At 46.5% G+C, this 21,693-nt stretch overlaps 1 protein-coding gene across 3 annotated transcripts in view; it reads right to left on the bottom strand.

Moving 5' to 3' along the window:
* The window catches only part of LOC142766888 (japanin-like-RS), a 29,018-nt gene that overhangs the window by 6,176 nt on the left and 1,149 nt on the right, over positions 1-21,693 (bottom strand). For all 3 annotated transcript variants that reach the window (XM_075868093.1, XM_075868091.1, XM_075868092.1), the window contains exons 2-6: positions 20,728-20,873; positions 18,211-18,236; positions 12,605-12,745; positions 11,495-11,517; positions 8,953-9,014 (exon numbers count right to left, since the gene is read on the bottom strand). In XM_075868093.1, coding sequence (XP_075724208.1) covers positions 8,953-9,014; positions 11,495-11,517; positions 12,605-12,745; positions 18,211-18,236; positions 20,728-20,785 — 310 coding nt within the window. In that variant the 5' untranslated portion in view covers positions 20,786-20,873. The remainder of the gene's footprint in view (positions 1-8,952; positions 9,015-11,494; positions 11,518-12,604; positions 12,746-18,210; positions 18,237-20,727; positions 20,874-21,693) is intronic.

The raw sequence follows: 21,693 nt of genomic DNA, 5'->3' as shown, positions 1-21,693 counted from the left end.
AAACGTATGACCGCATAAGATGTCACTACTACTGGTCAGGCTTGTCCACCTGTGTCGCGAAGTACGTTGCCTCATGCGCCCTTTGTCAGCGTCGCAAGCTACCTACATCAACTTGAAGTGGACAATTACAACCTCTCCCGTGTCCCCTGCATCCATTCGAGGTAGGCATTGACCTGTATGGTCCGCTTCCTATGACTGTCACGGGCAATCGATGGATAGTTACAGCTGTCGACCACCTGACCCGCTACGCCGAAACAGCTCCCGTGCCTTCTGCATCAGCTTCGGAAGTGGCCGACTTCATCCTTCGAGCAATAATCCTTCGACATTGGCAAAACACCGGAATAACGCATCGAACGCGTTATTATGTGTTATGGAATAACGCATCGAACGGGTTATTCGAAGGTCGTAGGTTCGATTCCTGCTCACGGCTGGTTATTTTTTCATCCACTTTTCTTTCTTCTTATTTACATTCCATTGGTTCTAATAACTTCCCCTGTACATTCCTTGGCATTACTGTCTGTTAGATCTCATATATATATATATATATATATATATATATATATATATATATATATATATATATATATATATATATATATATATATATATATATATATATATATATATATATTGTGAGACGACGTCAGGTACGAAGGAGCGACCGTTTTTTTTGTCAACCCAGACGCGCGAGCCAGCAACCGAACAAGCAGCGAGCCGCTACGATGATGATGATCACGGTGCTTTGTATGCGCAGGTGAAAGTGAAAATGATGAGCAACACAATCAGCGCTCACACTATTTCCCCCCTACACGAAAGCGGTCTGCAAGACGTTCATTTAGTAAGTGTATGAGCGCTGGATATAAGGTTTCAGGCGAGACACATGGACGATCTCGGTCCCGCGACGACGGCGATCAGAAGCCGAAGTAACCGGCGCGACGCGATAATTTACGGCCGATGTTCGTTCAAGCACGGTGTAAGGACCCAGGTATCTGTGAATGAATTTTTCACAGAGGCCGGGTGTGCGAACAGGTGTCCAGAGGAGCACTTCGTCGCCTGGGTAGAATGACACAACTCGACGTGTCGCATCACAACGAACTTTTCGCTGGGCCTGAATGGTAGAGGTGTTGGCGCGGGCGATTGTGCGGCAGTGGTTGACACGGGCAGCGAATTCTTCCGGAAGGGACGCAGATGGGACAGAAGGCGTGGACAAAAAGCTGGTGTCTAGAACAAAAGATGGTGCACGGCCATACACAAGAAAAAACGGGCTGTAAGTTGTAGTGCGTTGTATGGCAGTGTTATAGGCAAACGTGACGAAAGGTAGTATTGTGTCCCAGTTCTTGTGATCGGGTTGGACATACATAGAGATCATGTCTGACAAAGTTCTATGAAAACGCTCAGTAAGACCATTGGTTTGCGGATGATATGCCGAGGTGGTCTTATGGATTGTGTCAGAGGCCTGTAAAACTTCAGCGAGCACACGAGAAAGAAATGTCTTGCCACGGTCACTCAGGAGAACACGAGGGGCGCCGTGGCGCAGGATAATGGCACGCAGAACAAAGTCGGCTACTTCGCTGGCAGCTCCAGTAGGAAGAGCTGCCGTCTCAGCGTAGCGAGTAAGATGGTCTACGGCAGTAACAATCCAGCGGTGACCGGCGGCGGTAAGCGGAAGGGGTCCGTATAAGTCTATGCCGACGAACTCGAAGGGAGCGGATGGGCACGGGAGAGGCTGTAGAGGGCCGGCGGGAAGAGATGTCGAACGTTTTCGGTGCTGACATGATGAACAGGAAGTGACGTACCTGGAAACACTAGTGGAGAGGCCAGGCCAGAAGCAGCGAGTCTTAATGCGATCGTAGGTTTTATGAAAACCCAAGTGGCCAGCCGTCGGGTCGTCATGAAAGGCTTCTAAGACTCGGAGTCGAAGTGAGCGAGGTATGACCGGGACCCATCGGCTACCGAGAGGATGGTAAGTTTGTCGAAGTAGCGTTCCGTCATGAAGTTTGAAACGCGTGAGTTGTCGTCGCAAGCGGCTGTTGGGAGCACGAGATGAGCCGGTGAGCCGATCGATGATTGTACGGCAGTATGTGTCTGCACGTTGGAGCGAGGTGAGGTCTGCGGATTGAAAGAAGTCATCCGGTGCAGTGGGCTCGATGGGACTAAGACTGGTCATCTGCGTGGTCTCTTGGCTGGGAGGTGCTGCGCAGCAGGTAGATGCGTCATGATTTTGCAACAGCGGACAGCGTGACAAAGCGTCGGCATCTTGGTGTTTGCGGCCCGACCGGTATGTGACACTGTAGTCATACTCCTGCAGTCGGAGCACCCAACGACCGAGGCGTCCTGACAAGTTTTTTAATGATGACAACCAACAGAGCGCATGATGATCCGTGACGATCGTGAAGCGGCGGCCATACAAATAGGGGCGAAATTTTTGCACGGACCATACGATAGCGAGACATTCCTGTTCAGTGATGCTGTAATTGCGTTCCGCTGGGGAGAGAGTACGGCTCGCGTAAGCCACGACTTGCTCTTGTGAAGCCTGGTCACGCTGCAGCAGAACAGCGCCGATTCCGTGCCCACTTGCGTCAGTGTGTAATATAGTAGGGGCTGTGGGATCAAAATGGCGAAGAACTGGCCCTGACGTGAGGCATCGCTTCAGGGTCTGGAAAGCAGCTTCACAGTCATCTGTCCAAAGAAATGATGCACTTGTGGTCAGGAGTTTGTGAAGAGGAGCCGCGATAGTGGCAAAATCACGGACAAAACGGCGGAAGTAAGAGGCTAAGCCGAGGAAGCTGCGAAGGTCTTTGAGCGTGGTGGGCTTAGGAAAGTGCAGCACAGCGGCCACTTTGTCGGGATCAGGTTCGATGCCAAGCTTGCTGACAACGTGGCCTAACACTTTGATGCTGCGGCTCGCAAACCGACACTTCTTGGTATTTAGCTGGAGACCGGCTTTGGCTAGACATGTGAGCACCTCGTCTAGACGTTCTAGGTGTTGCGAGAAGCTGGATGAAAAGATGACGATGTCATCCAGGTAACAAAGACAGGTCTTCCATTTTAGGCCACGCAGCACCGTATCGATCATCCGCTCAAATGTGGCTGGGGCATTGCAGAGCCCAAAAGGCATCACATTGAATTCGAAGAGACCATCAGGAGTAGCAAACGCTGTCTTCTCTTTATCAGACTCATGCATCGGGATCTGCCAATACCCAGATCGTAGGTCGAGACTTGAGAAATATTCTGCACCCTGTAAGGTGTCAAGTGCATCGTCAATTCGAGGCATAGGATATACATCCTTGCGCGTAATTTTGTTTAGTGCCCTGTAATCAACGCAAAATCGCACTGATCCGTCCCTTTTCTTAACTAGGACAACAGGAGAAGACCAAGGGCTTGTGGAAGGTCTGATAACGTTGCGTGCGAGCATGTCATTGACTTGTTCCTCGATGACCTTGCGTTCTGAAGACGACACGCGGTAAGGGCGACGGCGGATAATACGAGAACCGTCTGTGGCGATGTGATGAGAGGTCACTGTAGTTTGACCTAAGCCATCCGAACAAACGTCAAAACAAGTCTTGTGTTTTGTTAAAAGGGCCATTAAGTCATTAGTTTGCGTTGGAGTGAGATATGGACTCAAAGTGGCTTTAAGCGCATTAGATGAGCCTCCTGGTGGCGTACACTTAGCGACTGACGGCGGAGACGATACAGTGACGACACATACCGGTGCTATGTCGATAAGGCTGGCAACAGTGGACCCCTCTGGCAGTAGTTGTGGCTCTGTTGTCGTGTTGTAGGCGGTGAGACTGGCATGACCACGCGAAAACCGCACTAGACAACATGCGATGGCGATTCCTCGGAAAATGCAGCGCTGATCGGGGACAACCACTGCGTCACCGTCAATGGTATCGCTGGATCTAATGGTGAGGATACGTTCTTGGGCCGGGGGCAGTACAAAGTCTGCAGCTGCAACAAGGTGAGGCGACGAAAAATCGTAAGCACTAGAATTTTCAGTGTCCGTAATGCGAATAACGGGCGGACCACACGAAATGACAGCGGAAGCGGCTGACAGGAAGTCCCAGCCCAATATAATCGGATGAGCACATGAAGAAAGCACAGCCAATTGTATATGGTGACGAATTCCGTCGATCAGAACACGAACAGTGCATTGTCCAATAGGGTAAATTCTATTTTCATTAGCACCACATAACACCGGACCAACATATGGAGTTTGCACTTTTCGTAGACGATGACATAGTTCGCGATCAATGACCGAAATGGCTGCTCCAGTGTCCACGAGTGCGTCAACCGAAATGCCTTCTACACAAACAGTTAGTAAATTTGCAGGGCGCGCAGGAGGAATTGGGACACTTCGACGACAGGCAGTTTCTCCTCCAAAAACTGCAGCTGCTAGTTTTCCGAGTGGCTGTCGAGGGGCATCAGGGCAGAACGTAAAGGCGAAGTAGTACGGCGGAAGGGCGATGGTGAACGACGGCGGGGTGAGCGGGAAGAACGAGGTTCACCGTGGGACAAAGGAGGCGAAGGCGAACGTCGTGACGAGGGAATGTAGGTTCCTGGAACGTAGGGGTCAGACCTCGCAGCCCGGTCACTCTCGTACGAAGAATAACCTCGTCGTTCATCTTGCTGGCGCCGACGGCAAAAGCGGGAGATATGTCCTCTTATGCCACAGTAGTAACAGACGGGGCGCGTAGGGCGCCAGGCAGGGAAGTGTGGTTGTGGTGGTGCCTTGGCTGCCATCGCGGCCAAATGGTCGTATACGACGTCCGTAGTTACAGGTGGAGTAGGTGGAGGAGGCCGTGACACGACTTCGGCATACGTAGGCACATGTAAGGGCACAGGGGGCGGGGCACGTGCGACGCTCGTCATCGACGCCAATTCGTCCTTTATAATTTCCCGCAGGTTAGGAGGGGGTGAGCGGGCAGGTGAAGTCGGTGCGCTGGCAGGAACAAGGCTGTGAAGTTCCTCTCTCACTATGGTGCGAATTAGAGCTCGCAGCTCATGCTCGCCAGTAAGACGAGTGTCATAGGAGGCGTGTGGAAGGCGCATTGAGTAAAGTGCGTCCAGGCGCTGGCAGGTGGTAATAATGTCCTGAACTGTTGTCGGGCTCTGCATGACAAGAGCATTAAAGGCGACGGAGTTGATGCCTTTCATTACTTGCCGAATACGATCGGCCTCCGGCATGTCCTTTTGGGCGCGGCGGCAGAGGGCGCTGATTGTGTTGCTCATCAGTGTGAGCGCTGATTGTGTTGCTCATCAATATATATATATATATATATATATATATATATATATATATATATATATATATGTGTGTGACGCTATGATGAATGGGCGACGTGGCCTGGCTCATACCCCTTGTTTATTCTAGTGTCACTTCTTCCTTCTCGGCTTCTACCAATCATCGCTTCATACGTCACACGGTTCTCCCTCCCCCCGAAAGAAGGCATGGATTACGAACAAGGAAAAGTACACAAGGAGAGGTTGAGAAGTCACAAATGTCAAAATGCACAATTGGTTTCATGGCCCCGTGGTGTTCCGTAAACTTGCAAAACTTCAGGAAAGAGTGCAGCAGTCCGGTTAACGCAGGAGTTCTGGTGGGCGAGGCTGATGGTGGCGTCCTGGATAACACAAGAATGCTTTGGACGTAGAGATAGCGGAAATCGCAGCCGGCATTCTTGTGAAGAACAAACGAGGTTTGGACGCCTTGCAGAATGTACAGTTCAGATATCGTAGGCATCGAATTCTTCGTCGTGGCACAGGTCGTGCAGGCAGCTTGCGTGCGCGTTGATCGAGGTTGATTGGGCGCTGCCTGTGTTTCTGCCGAGTACAAGGGGTGCTTTTGGAAATTTTTCTATGGCGATGTCGCAGATGGTTTGATGGAAGGCACATTCTTGATCTTTGGTGGAGAATGTGTCCACCATGATGGGCCTTTTTGCGATGTTCTTCAAGCCTTAAGAGTGCACTCGATGAAGTTTTGTTTCGCCGTTGACAATGTTGAAGTATGCGTTGACGTTGTAATTTCTTCGTTTCGTCAACTTTCTTGTGGTGTGACATTGATCGTGTTGCGCCAGGATTCTTAGCGAGTCCTCCGCAGGCTTCTACGACTCAAACCAATGCAACTGTTTCCGGCGCAAGATAATGTGGCCGGTTAGATGCACTTAAATCTTCTGTATTTATAAACCGTTCATTGTTGGTCGTTGCCTGAAGCATACTTATGTCATCAGAAGTCGCACCTGCGGTTTTGTTTTCATTATATGCAGTGAGGTTGTATACTGGATTCACGTCGCTTCGATCTTGTGATTGATGAACACTCGACGCTTCTGCAGAACACTTTTCTTCACAAGATGCTGATTGTGAATGCTTCTGTCTCTGTGGAACTGCTGAACTGAATACTTTGAACGAATGATGTTTCTGTGAACATTCGTTGTCTGGTTTGGTTTCATGTGGATTTACTAACTCGTCATACGTAAATGCCGTCACGCGTCCGAAGCCGTCTGGGCCATGGGTGCGACACGAAGCATCAAGTGATTCGGGTTGTTCAGTAATACCTGAAGTATTATGGTGCCGTAAACACATTGGAAATGCCGATTTATTTGCTCGTGAAAAATCCAACCGTAAGTCCGGTCTTTTGGCAAATTGGTCTACATTCCTATCGGCATACGGTGGCATTACTCTCTGCTGCGACGTGCAAGTCCCTAGTTGGTGTTGTAATGCGTGAAGTGTATTTGGACGAGTCATACGATGGTACTATGGTGGAATATTTACTCTGAAATCTTGTTTGGGAAATACGCTTACTGCGGGAAGACTTCGCGTAACTGTGATGGTTGAGTTGATGAGACTTCAGCTGATGAGGTATGTACAGGTCTTCATCGTATTCTTTGAAACGGGTGATCATTTCTTCTTTGATCTTTTTCAAGACTCATCGTTCTCGAAGATGTGGGTGAGGTAAAATTTAAATGCCTTACCTGAGATGTAGTCAGTGAAGTTGATGATCATCTCCCGTTCCGACCATGATGCAGCGGTGGCATGGAGCTCGAACAGGTTGAACCAGTCCTGTACGGGTCCGTCGTCCGCTGATCCGGTGTACTTGGGGATGTCGAGGTCAGCCGATGGTTCTGTCATGGTGCTGGTCGTTGTCCTTCTAGGCGATGATTCGGTAGTCAATGTATGGTCAGGGTGTCTTCTGGGGAACTTCGTCGATGATGAGTGACTGATGAAGTGGCAGGCAGGTCTCCATCCTGCCGACTTGTGTGACGCTATGATGAATGGGCGACGTGGCCTGGCTCATACCCCTTGTTTATTCTACTGTCACTTCTTCCTTCTCGGCTTCTACCAATCATAGCTTCATACGTCATATATATATATATATATATATATATATATATATATATATATATATATATATATATGTATGTGTGTGTGTGTGTGTGTGTGCGTGTGGTAGTAGTAGTAGTAGTAGTAGTAGTAGTAGTAGTAGTAGTAGTAGTAGTAGTAGTAGTAGTAGTAGTAGTAGTAGTAGTAGTAGTAGTAGTAGTAGTAGTCGTGTGCGAGAAAAGAAACAACACCCGTATTTTGGGCCAGCTGTTCTTATTCCCCCTTCGTCCACCTCTTTCGCTAGCTCTTCGCGCGTCAGAGCCACAATGCCACTTTTAATCGTCCCATTTGACCATGACTGCAACTGCGTATTTTTCGCCGTCTTTGTGCGCAGCCGCATCGCCGAAGCGCCGTTCTTGTTCAGTCGTTTCAGCCAAGACTTGACCCTGACTGTTTTTCGCCCCTCATTATGAATGGAATGGGATGTACAGGGCCTGCAGGCTAGGCCTGTCGGTACCCACGTGGGAATAAACCAGGTGGGCGCGGGGGACACTCTCCTCTACGTCGGTAACAGATCTCAATAAAATTTCTCTTTCTTCCTCTCTCTCGTGTGTTTGAGGTCTCTTCAGTGGTTTCAAAATTAAGAGTAATACTTGCAATGCATTGTTGAAAACCTACGCGCAAAACCGAGATGGCTGTTGTTGCATTATCAGGCATGTATTTAGCTTGTTTTATTTAAATGCTAAAGAAAGAAACAGAAGATCCCACGGGCCGGCGAATATTTTTTGGTGATCATGGTGCTCGTGCGATAATTGGCAGCTATCAAGTCAAGGGCATCGGTCAAGAATCAGGCGTATCGTATTGGTGGAAATGTTTATGTATACTTATTAAAGGTTTTGCAAGTATGCGTCATGTAAGAAAAACAGGCATCCTGACAAAATAACCAAAGTACAACACCGGTCTTTCCTTCCTTGTAGTAAAGCTATAGCGTTAAAGTGCAATTTCTTTTTCAGAATTGCTTGCGTAAGCATCGTTGGTGATGAGAGAAAAATCATCGTTGTGCGCCAGCTAAAGTTTTATATAGACGCAAAGTAATAAATTCTAAAGGAATTTTGGACATGGCAAAAATCCAACTGAGGTCTAGTGCGTGTCAAACACGTCTTCTACAACAAAGGCGCGTCATCACTTGAAATCTCTTCATAAGAAAAACAACTCCTGTAAGATTGTCATTTTGTCGGGGGAGTCTCCTTAACGCGTGTAATACCCCTTGACAGATTCGTAGCACAGCACCAAGCTTGCATACAACGGAATTGCCAAAAGAGTGCGTATACTAAAGCATGGCTTCGTCAATTACTTGACTTTGTCAATTTAGAAAAGGGAGAAACATCACCCCATGAGCACTTCGCGTCTGTACTTGCAGTAAATATACTGACATGGTTTGAAATTCTCAATGTAAGGCGCACAAACGTACCTTTTCTAGCGGGTCTTTTGAAAATAATGCGTACAGGACCAGATTATGCGATCGCGAAAAAATAAAGAATGAAACATCTTCCAAGTTTCTGTTGAGGAATATTGACTTCGCGTCGAAACATTATAAAGACGTGCGCAAAGAAAATGTTAGTTGAAGGTTACCTGAAGCCTTGGTATGCAGTAGTGCAGCATATTCTTTCCAGCTTACTTCGAAAGCTGCGGACCTGGATAGAGGCATGTGGACTTGAGAAAAGGACGAGTGGTTATATGAAGAATAGCGGCTCTCTCTGACCCTTCCCTTCACTCTAAGAAATAATGCCGTACTTGGGGAGTAGTTCTGTTGCGCAACGATAACCGTCATCTGACTTGCTCGCGTTCCCTTTCTTGAAAACCCGGCCCTGGGCACTTTTCTGTTATGAATGTTATGCCACACTGATAAGCGCACCGTTCGTGACGCGAACTACCAGAACCGTGGTGTTAACGCGAGAAAAGTACGCGACAAAGATGACGATTATTGTTGCGCGGCAGAAATACTCCCCAAATACTCTTTTTTTTAAAGACGATAGTCTTTCTTGGGGTACCTCGACACAAAAAGGTTTGTCTGTCTGTCTATCTGTACATTTGTCTGTTTGTTCGTCGTAACGATACCCCAAACGGCCAACCCCATTAGTGCGCAATTATTGCGCATATCTGAGGCACTGTAACAACACTTCAATATTCTGTATGTGTGTCTTTATACTAGGAAGGGCGTACATAAGTAATTATAAGGACCCTAGCATTTATAACACTACGCTGACAACACAACACTATGCTCAAAAAGGCAAGTGTTTCCAACGCTTTGCTAAGACGGCACGGTGGTGGCACCTACCCGTCACTTTACGTTCTACACCTTATCGCCTCCGAGACAGGCACGCACGCCTTCCTTCGATTTCGTTAGATAACATCCAGACAGCGCTCATGTCTTACGTGCCTCGATGCGCTCGTTCCCCTTTGCTGCACTGATCGAGGCACTCTAACACAGCGCCTCCAGAATACAATTGACCGATTTTATCGCGCAGAACATCAAATAAATGTTTTGTTCACTCTCCCCAAACGCAAGACTATCGTCTTTAGACGACATTTGCAGTGAAACATGCAGATATTGTGCCAATTTTTTTTAGAGTGTTGTTGAAATGCACATATATACCTTACAATGTGGACGGAGGCGTGATCACCGCCTTAGCTCAGCGGGAGAATGTGGGGCGCGTTATTCGAAGGTCACAGGTTTGCGGCAAGCTATAGCTTTTCAACTACTTTTCAATGTTCACATTTAGATTCGGATTACTATTGACAACATTCCCTGTACTTCCCTTTACCCCGCCGCGGTGGTCTAGTGGCTAAGGTACTCGGCTGCTGACCCGCAGGTCGCGGGATCGAATCCCAGCTACCGCGGCTGCATTTCTGATGGAGGCGGAAATGTTGTAGGCCCGTGTGCTCAGATTTGGGCGCACGTTAAAGAACCCCAGGTAGTCAAAATTTCCGGAGCCCTCCACTACTGCGTCGCTCATATTCATATGGTGGTTTTGGGACATTAAACCCAACATATCAATCAATCAAAACTTCCCTTTGCATTCTTGTCTGTCAGTTCTCAATAATAAGGAGTCTAACAAATTAAACAAGCCCTAAATTAATGCGTCTTTCATACAGTTCCCGTTGATACAGTGACAAAGAGCCCGACATTCTCGAGAATCGCCATTGCCGTAACTTTGCCGGGGAAAAGACTGGTAGCCAGTGATGTAAAGCAAGGCGCTCCTCCTTCTTTTTCACATCAAAAATATTTATGCCACTCTTCCTTAGCATTCCAGGAAGAATAGGAGCCGCACCTACAAGGTTTAGGAAAATTTAGAAATTTCGCAAAGACAGGGTGAAGACACGGAAACACAAAGGGGGCATTTTCGGACTTTTTTTTTTATTTCCGAGTTCATAGTTGCAGATTATTGCACTTGTGAAATCTATAGACTGACTATCCTGAGAATATTTCTAGAAGCTATAGGAGCGCCATTGTTGCATATAACGCTGTGTAGAACTTCAGAATTTCATAGTGGTGCTGAAAGTTTAATAAACTTCTTCAGATTTCAAGGAAAAGTGCGAATACTTGCATCTCCTTATCAACAGCGTTATCATTGCAGAGTCGGCTTAGAGGTTCCAACGCTATAGCAACAAACGGACGATAGATGATGCTGTGATCGCGGACTGCTGGATGCAGGAGATGAGGGTGGGTCACCACAGTGGTTAATAGTGCTTGGTGCAGCTTTATATGTGGATTTACCCGCCGTGTCTCAGTGCTACCACACACCTACTAGTGAAGCTTGGGGTTCCTGTACGATTGTCTGTGACCATGGATATTACCATTTAGAGGTTCATTGTAAATAGGTCATTATTCTATACATATAGCTTCCAAGATATGCTGAAGAGAGGTACTTCCTTTGTGAGGTCACTGATAAAAAGAGAATGGTATTCTCATGTCTGTTGTCAGTCATGTGATGTGACATGAAAAGCTATGTTTAGCTGTTTCATTAAACATTGGAGCATGAAAGCTTCAAGGCTAGATCATGCTGATGTATGTTTTGCGACTTGTACAGAGAAACGTTTGAAGTTTTTATGGTGGTAAGAAATTGCCGTGAATGTGTTAGAAAATAGTCTTAGAAAATGATAATGTACTTACTGCAAAACCCAAGGTCTATCTGCCTGTGAAACAAACGATTAGTCATGTATTAGCATGCAGCAATTTTATTTTATTTCAATTTTTCTATTACCATGATTAGTAACGTGCCGTATAACACCCGGTACGTTGGGCTTATTTTGAAGCAAACTGACGTGAAGCATTAATGACATCCGATGCAAGAAAGACTCAATTTCGCAATAATAAACATCCTTATGTTATGTTACAGGACGCTTTTGAATATCTTTTAAGCGTGACAATCATAATGAAAATGCTCGTAGACGCACTAAAGGCTGGTGTCCAATACTATCCAGGCATCTGAAATGATGCAATAACGCCATAGGGTCGCCATTGCAAGACGCGCGTGTACGGCCTGCAGGAGAAATAAGCCCAAAGAGCACTTCAACCCACAAGATTATTACACTACTTACTTAGAGGGGGCCCTCCAACACATTGAGGCATCATTGTTTTAGATGTTTCACTATCGGGTAGCGTATACTGAAAGTTCAAGTGTTCATTGCAGCAAAAACGGCAGCTATAAGGAAACGCAATTTAGAGTTATATAGCCTAGAAAATTCCAAATACATTAAAACGGACGCCTACCCTCGCCTCAATTTTCGTAGGGTCACCTGACCACAATGCACTTACCTTGGGATGTAGCGTGGCTCCCCAGTGAAACGAACTGAAAAATGTTACGTAAGAGAAGCTCGCGTACCATAGTGCCCGTTACTTTCAGCATCATTGCTCATGGGAACAAACAATATGGCGCTCAAAGACGGAAGCTACGAAACGGTAGCCCTCGCGAATGCTTCTAAAATGTTTTGTAGTTATACTGATCTTTCATGTTGCGATGGAGTCCGCATATAAACGTTCCACTCTTTACGTAAACGAGCGGTAAAATGTAATCCTTGGTTAATAAAAAAAAAACCAGAAGTGCATGAGGAGAAACAAGAAACGGCTGTATCATAATGCTAAGGGTCATCACTGTCATGACAGAATTAGACCAGGCCAAGGACAAATATTTTCGAACGGCCTTGTTGAACTACGTTGGAACAATCCAGCTAAGTTCTAGAAAGTAATAACGTTTTTTTCAATAATTGAGGGCATACTCACAACGGCAAACACGTAGATTAGACTTCTTAGCACCCATTCGCCTTTTTGGTGTTGGTATCTTGTTTTCACGCACTCCACATTCCTAATGTGTAGTTTTTCTGAGTATCCGACAAGGTAGAGAGTTTGTTTACTGACTCCTGGCTGGAAAAAGATTTCATATCCGTATAGTTTGAAGGCTGATGTTGGTATGTATGAAGTAATATGTATGTCACAAGTCAAAGCGTTAATACGTAAGGAGCTTTACAGTAAAATCTGTAATATATATATATATATACAATTCTCCGTGCCGACAGGTAACGCTAGTTGCTCTGATAGGCACAATATTCCCCACTATTCTGTCGGACAAGCGTAGAGTGTATTCAGGGCCTCAAGGTGAAATAAATTAAATGAATAGAGTTATAGTATACCGGGCTTACCGGGATACCGGGTGTACCGTGATACCGGAATCGAAGTGCGCATGCACAGATACGTACGTCACCCGTACCGCTTCCCGTACGCACGGTATTTTTCAGATTTCACGTTACTGTGGTATCGTAGGTGTACGTAGTGTACGTAAACATGGCGGCACTCTCGGACGCCCGCTTTGAAGTGATTTTGGCGTAGTTGTTGAAAGACTCACCTTGTTCACAGCAAACGACTGTTCAAAGGAGCTTCGCTTGCCTTCAGTTAGCTTCGATGACCGAGTATTACGGATAAGTTGGCGTAGTTTTTGAGATAGCTTCCCATTTCTAACACGTCTAGGCCTAACTACAAGATCGATGTAAACAAATCGGCAACATAAATGTTTTCGTGTTTGGTGCGTGGTTAATATTTTTTTTATTATTACTAAAATAAACTTCTCACTATGCTTCGCGGGGTGGCATAGGCAAACCTTCTCGTTTTCTTTTCATATTTACTGTTCTTTAATTTGTTAACTGTCTAACAGGTGGCGCCACCATTTCAGCGGGGGCACGTAAATCACGTAAACACCATCCCGCTAAACTATAAGACGCTGCCCCCAACGAACGTTTGTTGCATGGTAACACCATTTCTTTAGCCTACGCTATCACGCTAACGCTAAACAATAACTGTCTAATATGGCGTCCAGTCCACCAATCAAATTTTTAGGGGATAAGCTCCTAAAGCCGTGGATCTGTCATTCCTTGTATTTCTCTCGTGGTACGTGACCGCCTGCCTAGTTGTATGATGCACGTTTTTTAGTGCGTTCGGAGTGAGGTGGGTGGACGGACGGGTGGACGTACCGACAGACAAACAGACGGACAGACAGACGGACGGACGCGCGGACGGACGCGCGGACGGACGGATGGCTCATTGCACTCATCATTCACTCCATGGATATGGTGTTAATTTTTGGAAAATCCAACTGTTTGGGGCGCATCCCAGTGCCCCAAGTTTGATACATTATTGTGTCCCGGCTATCTTTTTATGTGGGCCAAGCTGCACAGTTTTCGTGGACGCTGTTTCACAGCGAAAGCTGTTATGAAATTACAAGACCCGTTTCTGGTGCCGTAGTTCTCCACTGCCCGAGGTATTGATAACCACTATCGCGCGAAATTACAAAAAAAATGAAGTAAGAACAGGATATACAGTACCCATCGGCGATCAAAACTGAGTCTTCTTCCCAGCATTCGGCCATGGGGCCATGCCAGTGCTCGAAACAACTCTGCTTAAAGATAAAAAAAATGGCAGCATATCCATAGGGTGAATGATGGAGAGTGGGGCGAAGCATCCGTCCGTCCATTCGTTCTTGCTTCCGTCCGTCCGTGCGTCCGTCTATGTGACCGTCCACGCGTTCATCCACCAGTCCATGCGTGTGTTTGTTCCTGCATCCGCACGTCCATCCATACGCCCGTCCCTGCGTTCGCACATGCATCCGTCGCTGCGTTCGTCCATGCGTCCATTCGTCCATGCAGCCATCCGTGCGTCCGTCCATGCATCTGTCTGTGTGTCCATTCGTCAATTTAAGTCAACACTCCAACTACCACCATCTGGCATCTTTCCATCATATTGTCACGGGGTCGTGACGTGGCCGAAGACAGGAGACTTTGTGCTGGGATTTAACTGTTTATTTGGGCGAACCTGTGCCCGGTAAACGGAAAGCCCAATTACAGCAGCAGTCTCGCACAGATAGCAGTCTCGGACTGATAGCGGCGAACGAAGCGTCGGCCTTAGATGAACAACTGACAAGCGGCGAAGCGCGTCGGCATTTATACTCTTGCCGTCGAATGTTCTAGCGTTATCGCTGGCGGTGGCGTAGGTTCCAGAACAATCTGTACCGTTCGCGCAGTGGGCGTGATCTTATCGAAATGATCTACTACAGTCCGGAACCTTCTCGAAAACTGCAGGCGCTGTTTGCGCTGAGAATTGTGTGGTGTTTTGGAACGATAACAAAAACTTGGGAAATGGAACGTGGCATTGCCCCCCTCTGAAAAACTAAAGATGCTTTAACTAAAGATGAAGGTACAATAATAATGCAAGAAAGTACAATGAATAAATTACGATAGATTAATAATACAAAAAAAAACACTGTTTCAGTTTGTTAACGCGCATGAAACGGCTTGAGGCGCGCGACATGGACGACTTCAGGTCGCGATCGGTGTCGTTGAGAGTTCGTGATGCCGTCGGGGACAACCTCGTAATCAAGTGGGCCGAGACGTCGAACCACCCTGTAGGGTCCGAAGTACCGTCGCAGAAGCTTTTCACTTAGTCCACGTCGGCGTATCGGCGTCCACACCCAAACACGTTCGCCGGGCTGGTATTCCACGAAGCGTCGTCGAAGGTTGTAACGGTGGCTGTCGGTCGTCTGTTGATTCTTGATACGGAGACGCGCAAGTTGTCGGGCTTCTTCGGCGCGTTGAAGGTACTCGCTCACATTGAGGTTTTCTTCGTCGGTGACGTTGGGTAACATAGCATCGAGCGTCGTTGCAGAGCTCCTTCCGTAGACCAATTTGTATGGAGATATCTGCGTCGTCTCCTGCACCGCCGTGTTGTATGCGAAGGTCACATACGAAAGAATGGCGTCCCACGTCTTGTGTTAGACATCGACGTACATTGACAGCATGTCGGCGATCGTCTTGTTAAGCCGCTCGGTGAGGCCGTTGGTCTGTGGGTGGTACGCTGTCGTCTGGCGGTGGTTTGTTTGGCTGTATGCCAAGATCGCTTGAGTTAAGTCGGCAGTGAATGCCGTTCCTCTGTCGGTGATAAAGACCTCCGGGGCACCGTGACGTAGGACGATATTTTCGACGAAGAACTTAGCTACCTCGGATGCACTGCCTTTTGGCAGGGCTTTTGTCTCGGCGTAGCGGGTGAGGTAGTCGGTAGCTACCACGATCCACTTGTTTCCAAAAGCCGACGTCGGGAACGGCCCCAGTAGGTCCATACCGATCTGCTGGAAAGGTCGGCAAGGCGGATCAATCGGCTGCAGAAGTCCCGCTGGTCTTGTCGGCGGTGTCTTGCGTCGCTGACAGTCCCGGCATGTCCTCACATAACGAGTGACGTCGGTGGTAAGACGTGGCCAGTAGTACCTTTCTTGTATCCTCGCGAGCGTGCGAGAAACACCGAGGTGCCCTGCCGTCGGTCGTCGTGCAGGGCCTGCAGGAGTTCTGGTCACAGAGCTGAAGGCACCACAAGGAGGTACTTACCTCGAAGCGGTGAAAAGTTTTTCCTTTGTAGAAGACCGTTTCGTAGAAAGAACGACGCAAGTGCGCGCTTGAATACCTTCGGGACTTCGGCGGTCCTGCCTTCGAGGTATTCTATTGGGGCCTTAAGTTCCGGGTCGGCCCGCTGTCGTTCAGCGAAGTCGTCGGTAGTTATCGTTCCCAAGAAGTAGTCGTCATCCGGGTCGTCGGGTAGCGGTTGGTCGACAGGCGCACGAGAGAGACAGTCGGCGTCGGAGTGTTTTTTGCCGGACTTGTAAATGACAGTAATGTCATACTCTTGAAGTCTCAGGCTCCATCGTGCGAGGCGACCTGAAGGGTCCTTCAAGGTGGCTAGCCAACACAAGGCGTGGTGGTCGCTCACAACTTTGAAGGGCCTGCCGTAGAGGTAGGGGCGAAATTTCGACGTAGCCCAGATGATAGCGCGGCACTCCTTTTCTGTTGTGGAATAATTTGCTTCTGCTTTGGATAGCGATCTGCTGGCGTAACTAATAACCCTTTCAAGTCCGTCAGCCCTCTGTACAAGAACGGCGCCAAGACCTACGCTGCTTGCGTCAGTATGTATTTATGCTTCGTTCATGTACCGGACGCCCCCGTCAAGCCGTGTACCCAGCACCTCCACCTGATGTCACGGGGTCGTGACGTGGCCGAAGACAGGAGACTTTGTGCTGGGATTTAACTGTTTATTTGTGCGAACCTGTGCCCGGTAAACGGAAAGTCCAATTACAGCAGCAGTCTCGCACAGATAGCAGTCTCAGACTGATACAAGAGAAGTTTATTAACTTCAAACTCAAAAAAACTCTTTACATCATTTATTCATACAGTGCTCGTTTAGACACCGCTCTTGTGATAGCGGCGAACGGAGCGTCGGCCTTCGATGAACAACTGACAAGCGGCGAAGCGCGTCGGCATTTATACTCTTGCCGTCGAATGTTCTAGCGTTATCGCTGGCGGTGGCGTAGGTTCCAGAACAATCTGTACCGTTCGCACAGTGGGCGTGATCTTATCGAAATGATCAACTACAGTCCGGAACCTTCTCGAAAACTGCAGGCGCTGTTTGCGCTGAGAATTGTGTGGTGTTTTGGGACGATAACAAAAACTTGGGAAATGGAACGTGGCATTATATTCCGCATATAGAAGCACCGCCATCCAGCGGACATTCCAAGGACTGAATGAGAGGTGGCACACGCACACTTTCTTACGGCTTGCGCTTCTAGTCTACCTCCCACCTTTAACCCCCTCTAGTTCATGGTATATACTAGTTCACTGTATTCATGGCACTGTGGCCCAACGCTCGCTAAACCTTTCGAAAACCAAGGAGGTTACGCCCAGCGAGTATAACATAGCAACCCTTTTTTTGTCAGATAGTGCTCAATGTACATGCCAATGGCTGCTAATGGGGAATGAGAGACAAGAGAATTCGGCTTTTAGTTAACGCGCACGCTGCGAATTTTTTATTGTTCAACGACGCACAGGACAAATCTCCCACCGGCACCACCTTACAGGTCAAAGCGTATGACTGGTTACGCACTACGACTCCGACGACGGACGAGCGGGTGCCGCTTTAAGGAGCTTCGCCCTTAAAACCGGCAGATCTGAAGTATCGTGGGGCTACATGTCTGTGCGTATAGCATATATATGTATCTTTAAGTACATTTAGTGACATCTAGCTCAACGAGAGAATTACGCCGCAGTTACCTTCCTTTCGCATGCTTCGCGTGACATCGATTCTCAAGGTAAGTGGAATCTGCTTTTTTTTTCGGCAAATTTGTTTCGAGCGCTGGCATGGCTCTGTGGCAGAATACTAAGTTAAGAAAACTAAGTTATGAACCCCGTTGGGTCAGAGAGATGTCATGTTCACTGAAAGCTGTGGGGAATGCGACACCCGAACTCATGATCGGGGAACCTGCAATGCACTATTTGTCTCTAAATACTTGTAAGAATCCTTACCATGATGATAGTGCTGGTTGACGTGGCTTTCATTACGTCACCGGGTGGACCATAAGGTAGACAGGAGCAAAAGATTTGAATTATAAGTTGCAAAACAAAACACCTTGGAACAGTACATGTATTTATTATTCTAATTATATTATTAGGTGTGTCTTCTAAAAATACCGATAGAAATAGGGCCTGCCATACGCATTTGTTAATGCTACATAGGTACGAGATCTGTTCTGTTCTGTTCTGTATTACCATGACAATTTGGCATAATGAAATGGCTTGAAAAAAAATTTTTTTACAAGAAGCAACTGTGTTCAGCACGAAAGCTTCCTTTAGTAAAACCACGTGAATCTCGTGGCATTCGCGGCAACTCGGAAGACGTGGCCCCCGAAGCCATGGCATTCACGATAACTGGGAATGTCAATATTGTGAGCTTTCAGTCATGCCTTCATGTACAAAATATGAGGGCAAAATATAAGTGCACCTGAGAAAATCGGTTGAGGTAAGGTACGCTAACCGCATATGGCGAAAGTTAATGCAGTGTCGACCCCTTAAAGTATACCTCACAGCCGTATAACTGTTCCGACGCGTGAAAAGTTGCAAAATATTTATTTATAGTGCTCACAAGAAAGCGAGGCGATGCTGTGTCGTCTACATCTTTCACGCAAAGGAAATGTTATGCCATAGCACAGCTTTTGCCATTCCACGATCGGCAGTGTTGCCTCTGTAAACGTATATACTGAGCCAGAAGAGAAGCCTATTATTACATTTAGCTGGGCTGGTAGGTAATTAATAAATTAATTCATAACACGACCTCCGTTATAGTATGTCGTTTCTCAAGTGGTTGTCCTTTGCCTGTATGCGCAGTCATTGTGCATGTTGTCTCGTATTATGTAGAGGCCATTTTATTTTCGCCCAGATTAGTACCATGCACCTTGAGGAATAATAAGGATTATAATTTTAACCGAAACCCATACCAACCTGCATAAATGTTGCAAAATCGTAAATCACAACCAAGTATCTTCTCCCAACACTCTTTTTCGAGTTCGAAGCCATTGCTTCCACAAAGCGCAATTTTATTTCATGTTGTTTAGTTCAGAAGACAATATCTATTACAGTGTTTCTTAGTTGCGTTACTATGAAACGAATTTCACAAGCACCCGAAAAATTTTGAAAAAGCATACGCATTGCACGAGCAAAATTTTGCTTTAAAATTTATTGTTTGCCGTGATCACTACCCTGATTACGATTGGCGACGACATCCACTTTACCATTACATGGCTTTTCACATTCATCACTGTAACTTAGTTATGTGGTACAAGGTGTGTGAGACAGAGAGACAAGTAGAAGGAAAAAATGTGCGCTGATAAATTGATGCAGGTTTCGCATAATCATTCTTTATGGTATCTTCTTCTACTTGAAGGTTCCGCGCACCATCATACATTCAATATAAACATCACATACACTAAATATATTTATTGAGGCTCTTTATCTTTGCTGTTACTCGATCAGCTGCAGCTATAAAGTATGACCGAAAAAAAAAGTTGAGCTTTGTCTTTAACAGTTAAACACCATAAGGACATTCTGTTCCAAGTGCGTAGTGCGAGTGCGTGGGAATTTATTAGAAGGCACACAGGTCGGCCTGAGCTAGTTCGCTCTAGCCTGCTACTCTACACAGGGGATAAGGGAAGGGGGAGGGAAAGAGGAATGAAGGAATGAAGGATGATGATGGGGACAAGAAGAGGTGGTGCGTACGTACAGTAGCCATTTGGCATAGTACCCTACAGTCTAGTATCTAGTCCAGTGCGTACTTCAAAATCTGAGTGTTTGAAATCTTTTCGAACCTGCTATGCACCCACTACGTGGATTTAAGTGTGCAGTAGAGTGTTTGCCTATTGCAGTGGGTTACTGGCTTCAAATTATAAAGTCATTATGATAATTCCAAATTATGACGACCGATGACAATGTAAGCTTGCACCACATATTAGTACGGCAATATTCCATGTTGTATTGTGAAGTACGTATACATAAAGCGTGTGTTTTGTAAATCATGAGTTACTTTCACTGCATTTCCTAGGAAAGGAAGTTATTTTCACGCTATCAAAAGGCAGAAGCGTGGCTGTGTGGTAGACCACTAGCTTGCCACGGAAACGCCCTGGGTTCGATCCCCACTGAAAGTCATAATTTTTTTATAATTTTTATCTTTCTCAATTTTTTTTTTCGCGCAAAGACGATTATTTTTCGCTCACAACCACCAACACCGACGCCGGAATTTCCGCGAAACGAGCTCTTGAACGCTATCACGTTAAAATATACAAAATATAAGATAATCCGTTAATGTTTTTACGGACACAAGCACTGATAGTATAAGAAATGCACATAAACCTGCCCTGCCTTAAAAGATTCATATCATCTATACAAACACATTCAACACAAAATCAACACTCTGCAACAAACCTTTCGCAGCTATGGGACTGCAAAGAATAAAAGTGTAATGCTACGAGAGAGAGAATGTGCGATACTCACTCGTTATGGCCGATACCAATAAATGAAATGAGAAATGATGACATCGAGAAAGCTTCATTTCAGTTCGAGTAATGACACTGCATCAAGGAATGCCAATGTGTACAGAAAACCTGTTCCTCACCACCTTAATACAATATTGGCACGTTCTGAAATAACATGTTGAGCGTAAATGAATGTTTCGAACTCGTCAAAAAATTTATTGCTGTTTAACGAGCGTTATCATTGTTTTTACAGGCCATCACCTGTTTTTTTTACCTTCATCATAATCATCATCATCATCATCATTATCATCATTAACAGCCTGACTACGTCCACTGCAAGACAAAGGCCTCTACCATGTTCCGCCAGTTAACCCGGTCCTGTGCTTGCTGCTGCCAATTTATACCCCCAAACTTATTAATCTCATCTGCCCACCTAACCTTCTCTAACCCGCTTTCTTTCTCTGGGAATTCAGTTAGTTACCATTAATGACCAGCCGTTATCCTGTCTACGCACTACATGCCCGGCCTATGTCCATTTCTTCTTCTTGATTTCAACTATGATATCCTTAACCACCGTTTGTTCCCTAATCCACTCTGCTCTCTTCTTGTCTCTTAAGGTTACACCTACCATTTTTCTTTCCATTGCTCGCTGCGTCGTCCTCAATTTAAGCTGAACCCTCTTTGTAAGTCTCCAGGTTTCTGCTCCGTAGCTAAGTACCGGCAAGATACAGCTGTTATATACCTTCCTCTTGAGGGATAGTGGCAATCTACCTGTCACGATTTGAGAGTGCTTGCCGAATGTGCTCCACCCCACTCTTATTCTTCTAGTTACTTCAATCTCGTGGTTCAGCTCTGCGGTTATTACCTGCCCTAAGTAGACATAGTCTTTTACAACTTCAAGTGCACTATCACCTATCTCGAAGCGCTGCTCCTTGCCGAGGTTGTTGTACATTACTTTCGTTTTCTGCAGATGAATTTTAAGACC

This window comes from Rhipicephalus microplus, chromosome 7, assembly GCF_043290135.1.
Source record: "Rhipicephalus microplus isolate Deutch F79 chromosome 7, USDA_Rmic, whole genome shotgun sequence".
Classification (NCBI taxonomy): Eukaryota; Metazoa; Arthropoda; class Arachnida; order Ixodida; family Ixodidae; genus Rhipicephalus; species Rhipicephalus microplus.
The sequence above is the reverse complement of the archived record's forward strand: the minus strand, read 5'-3'. Positions and strand labels throughout refer to the sequence as shown.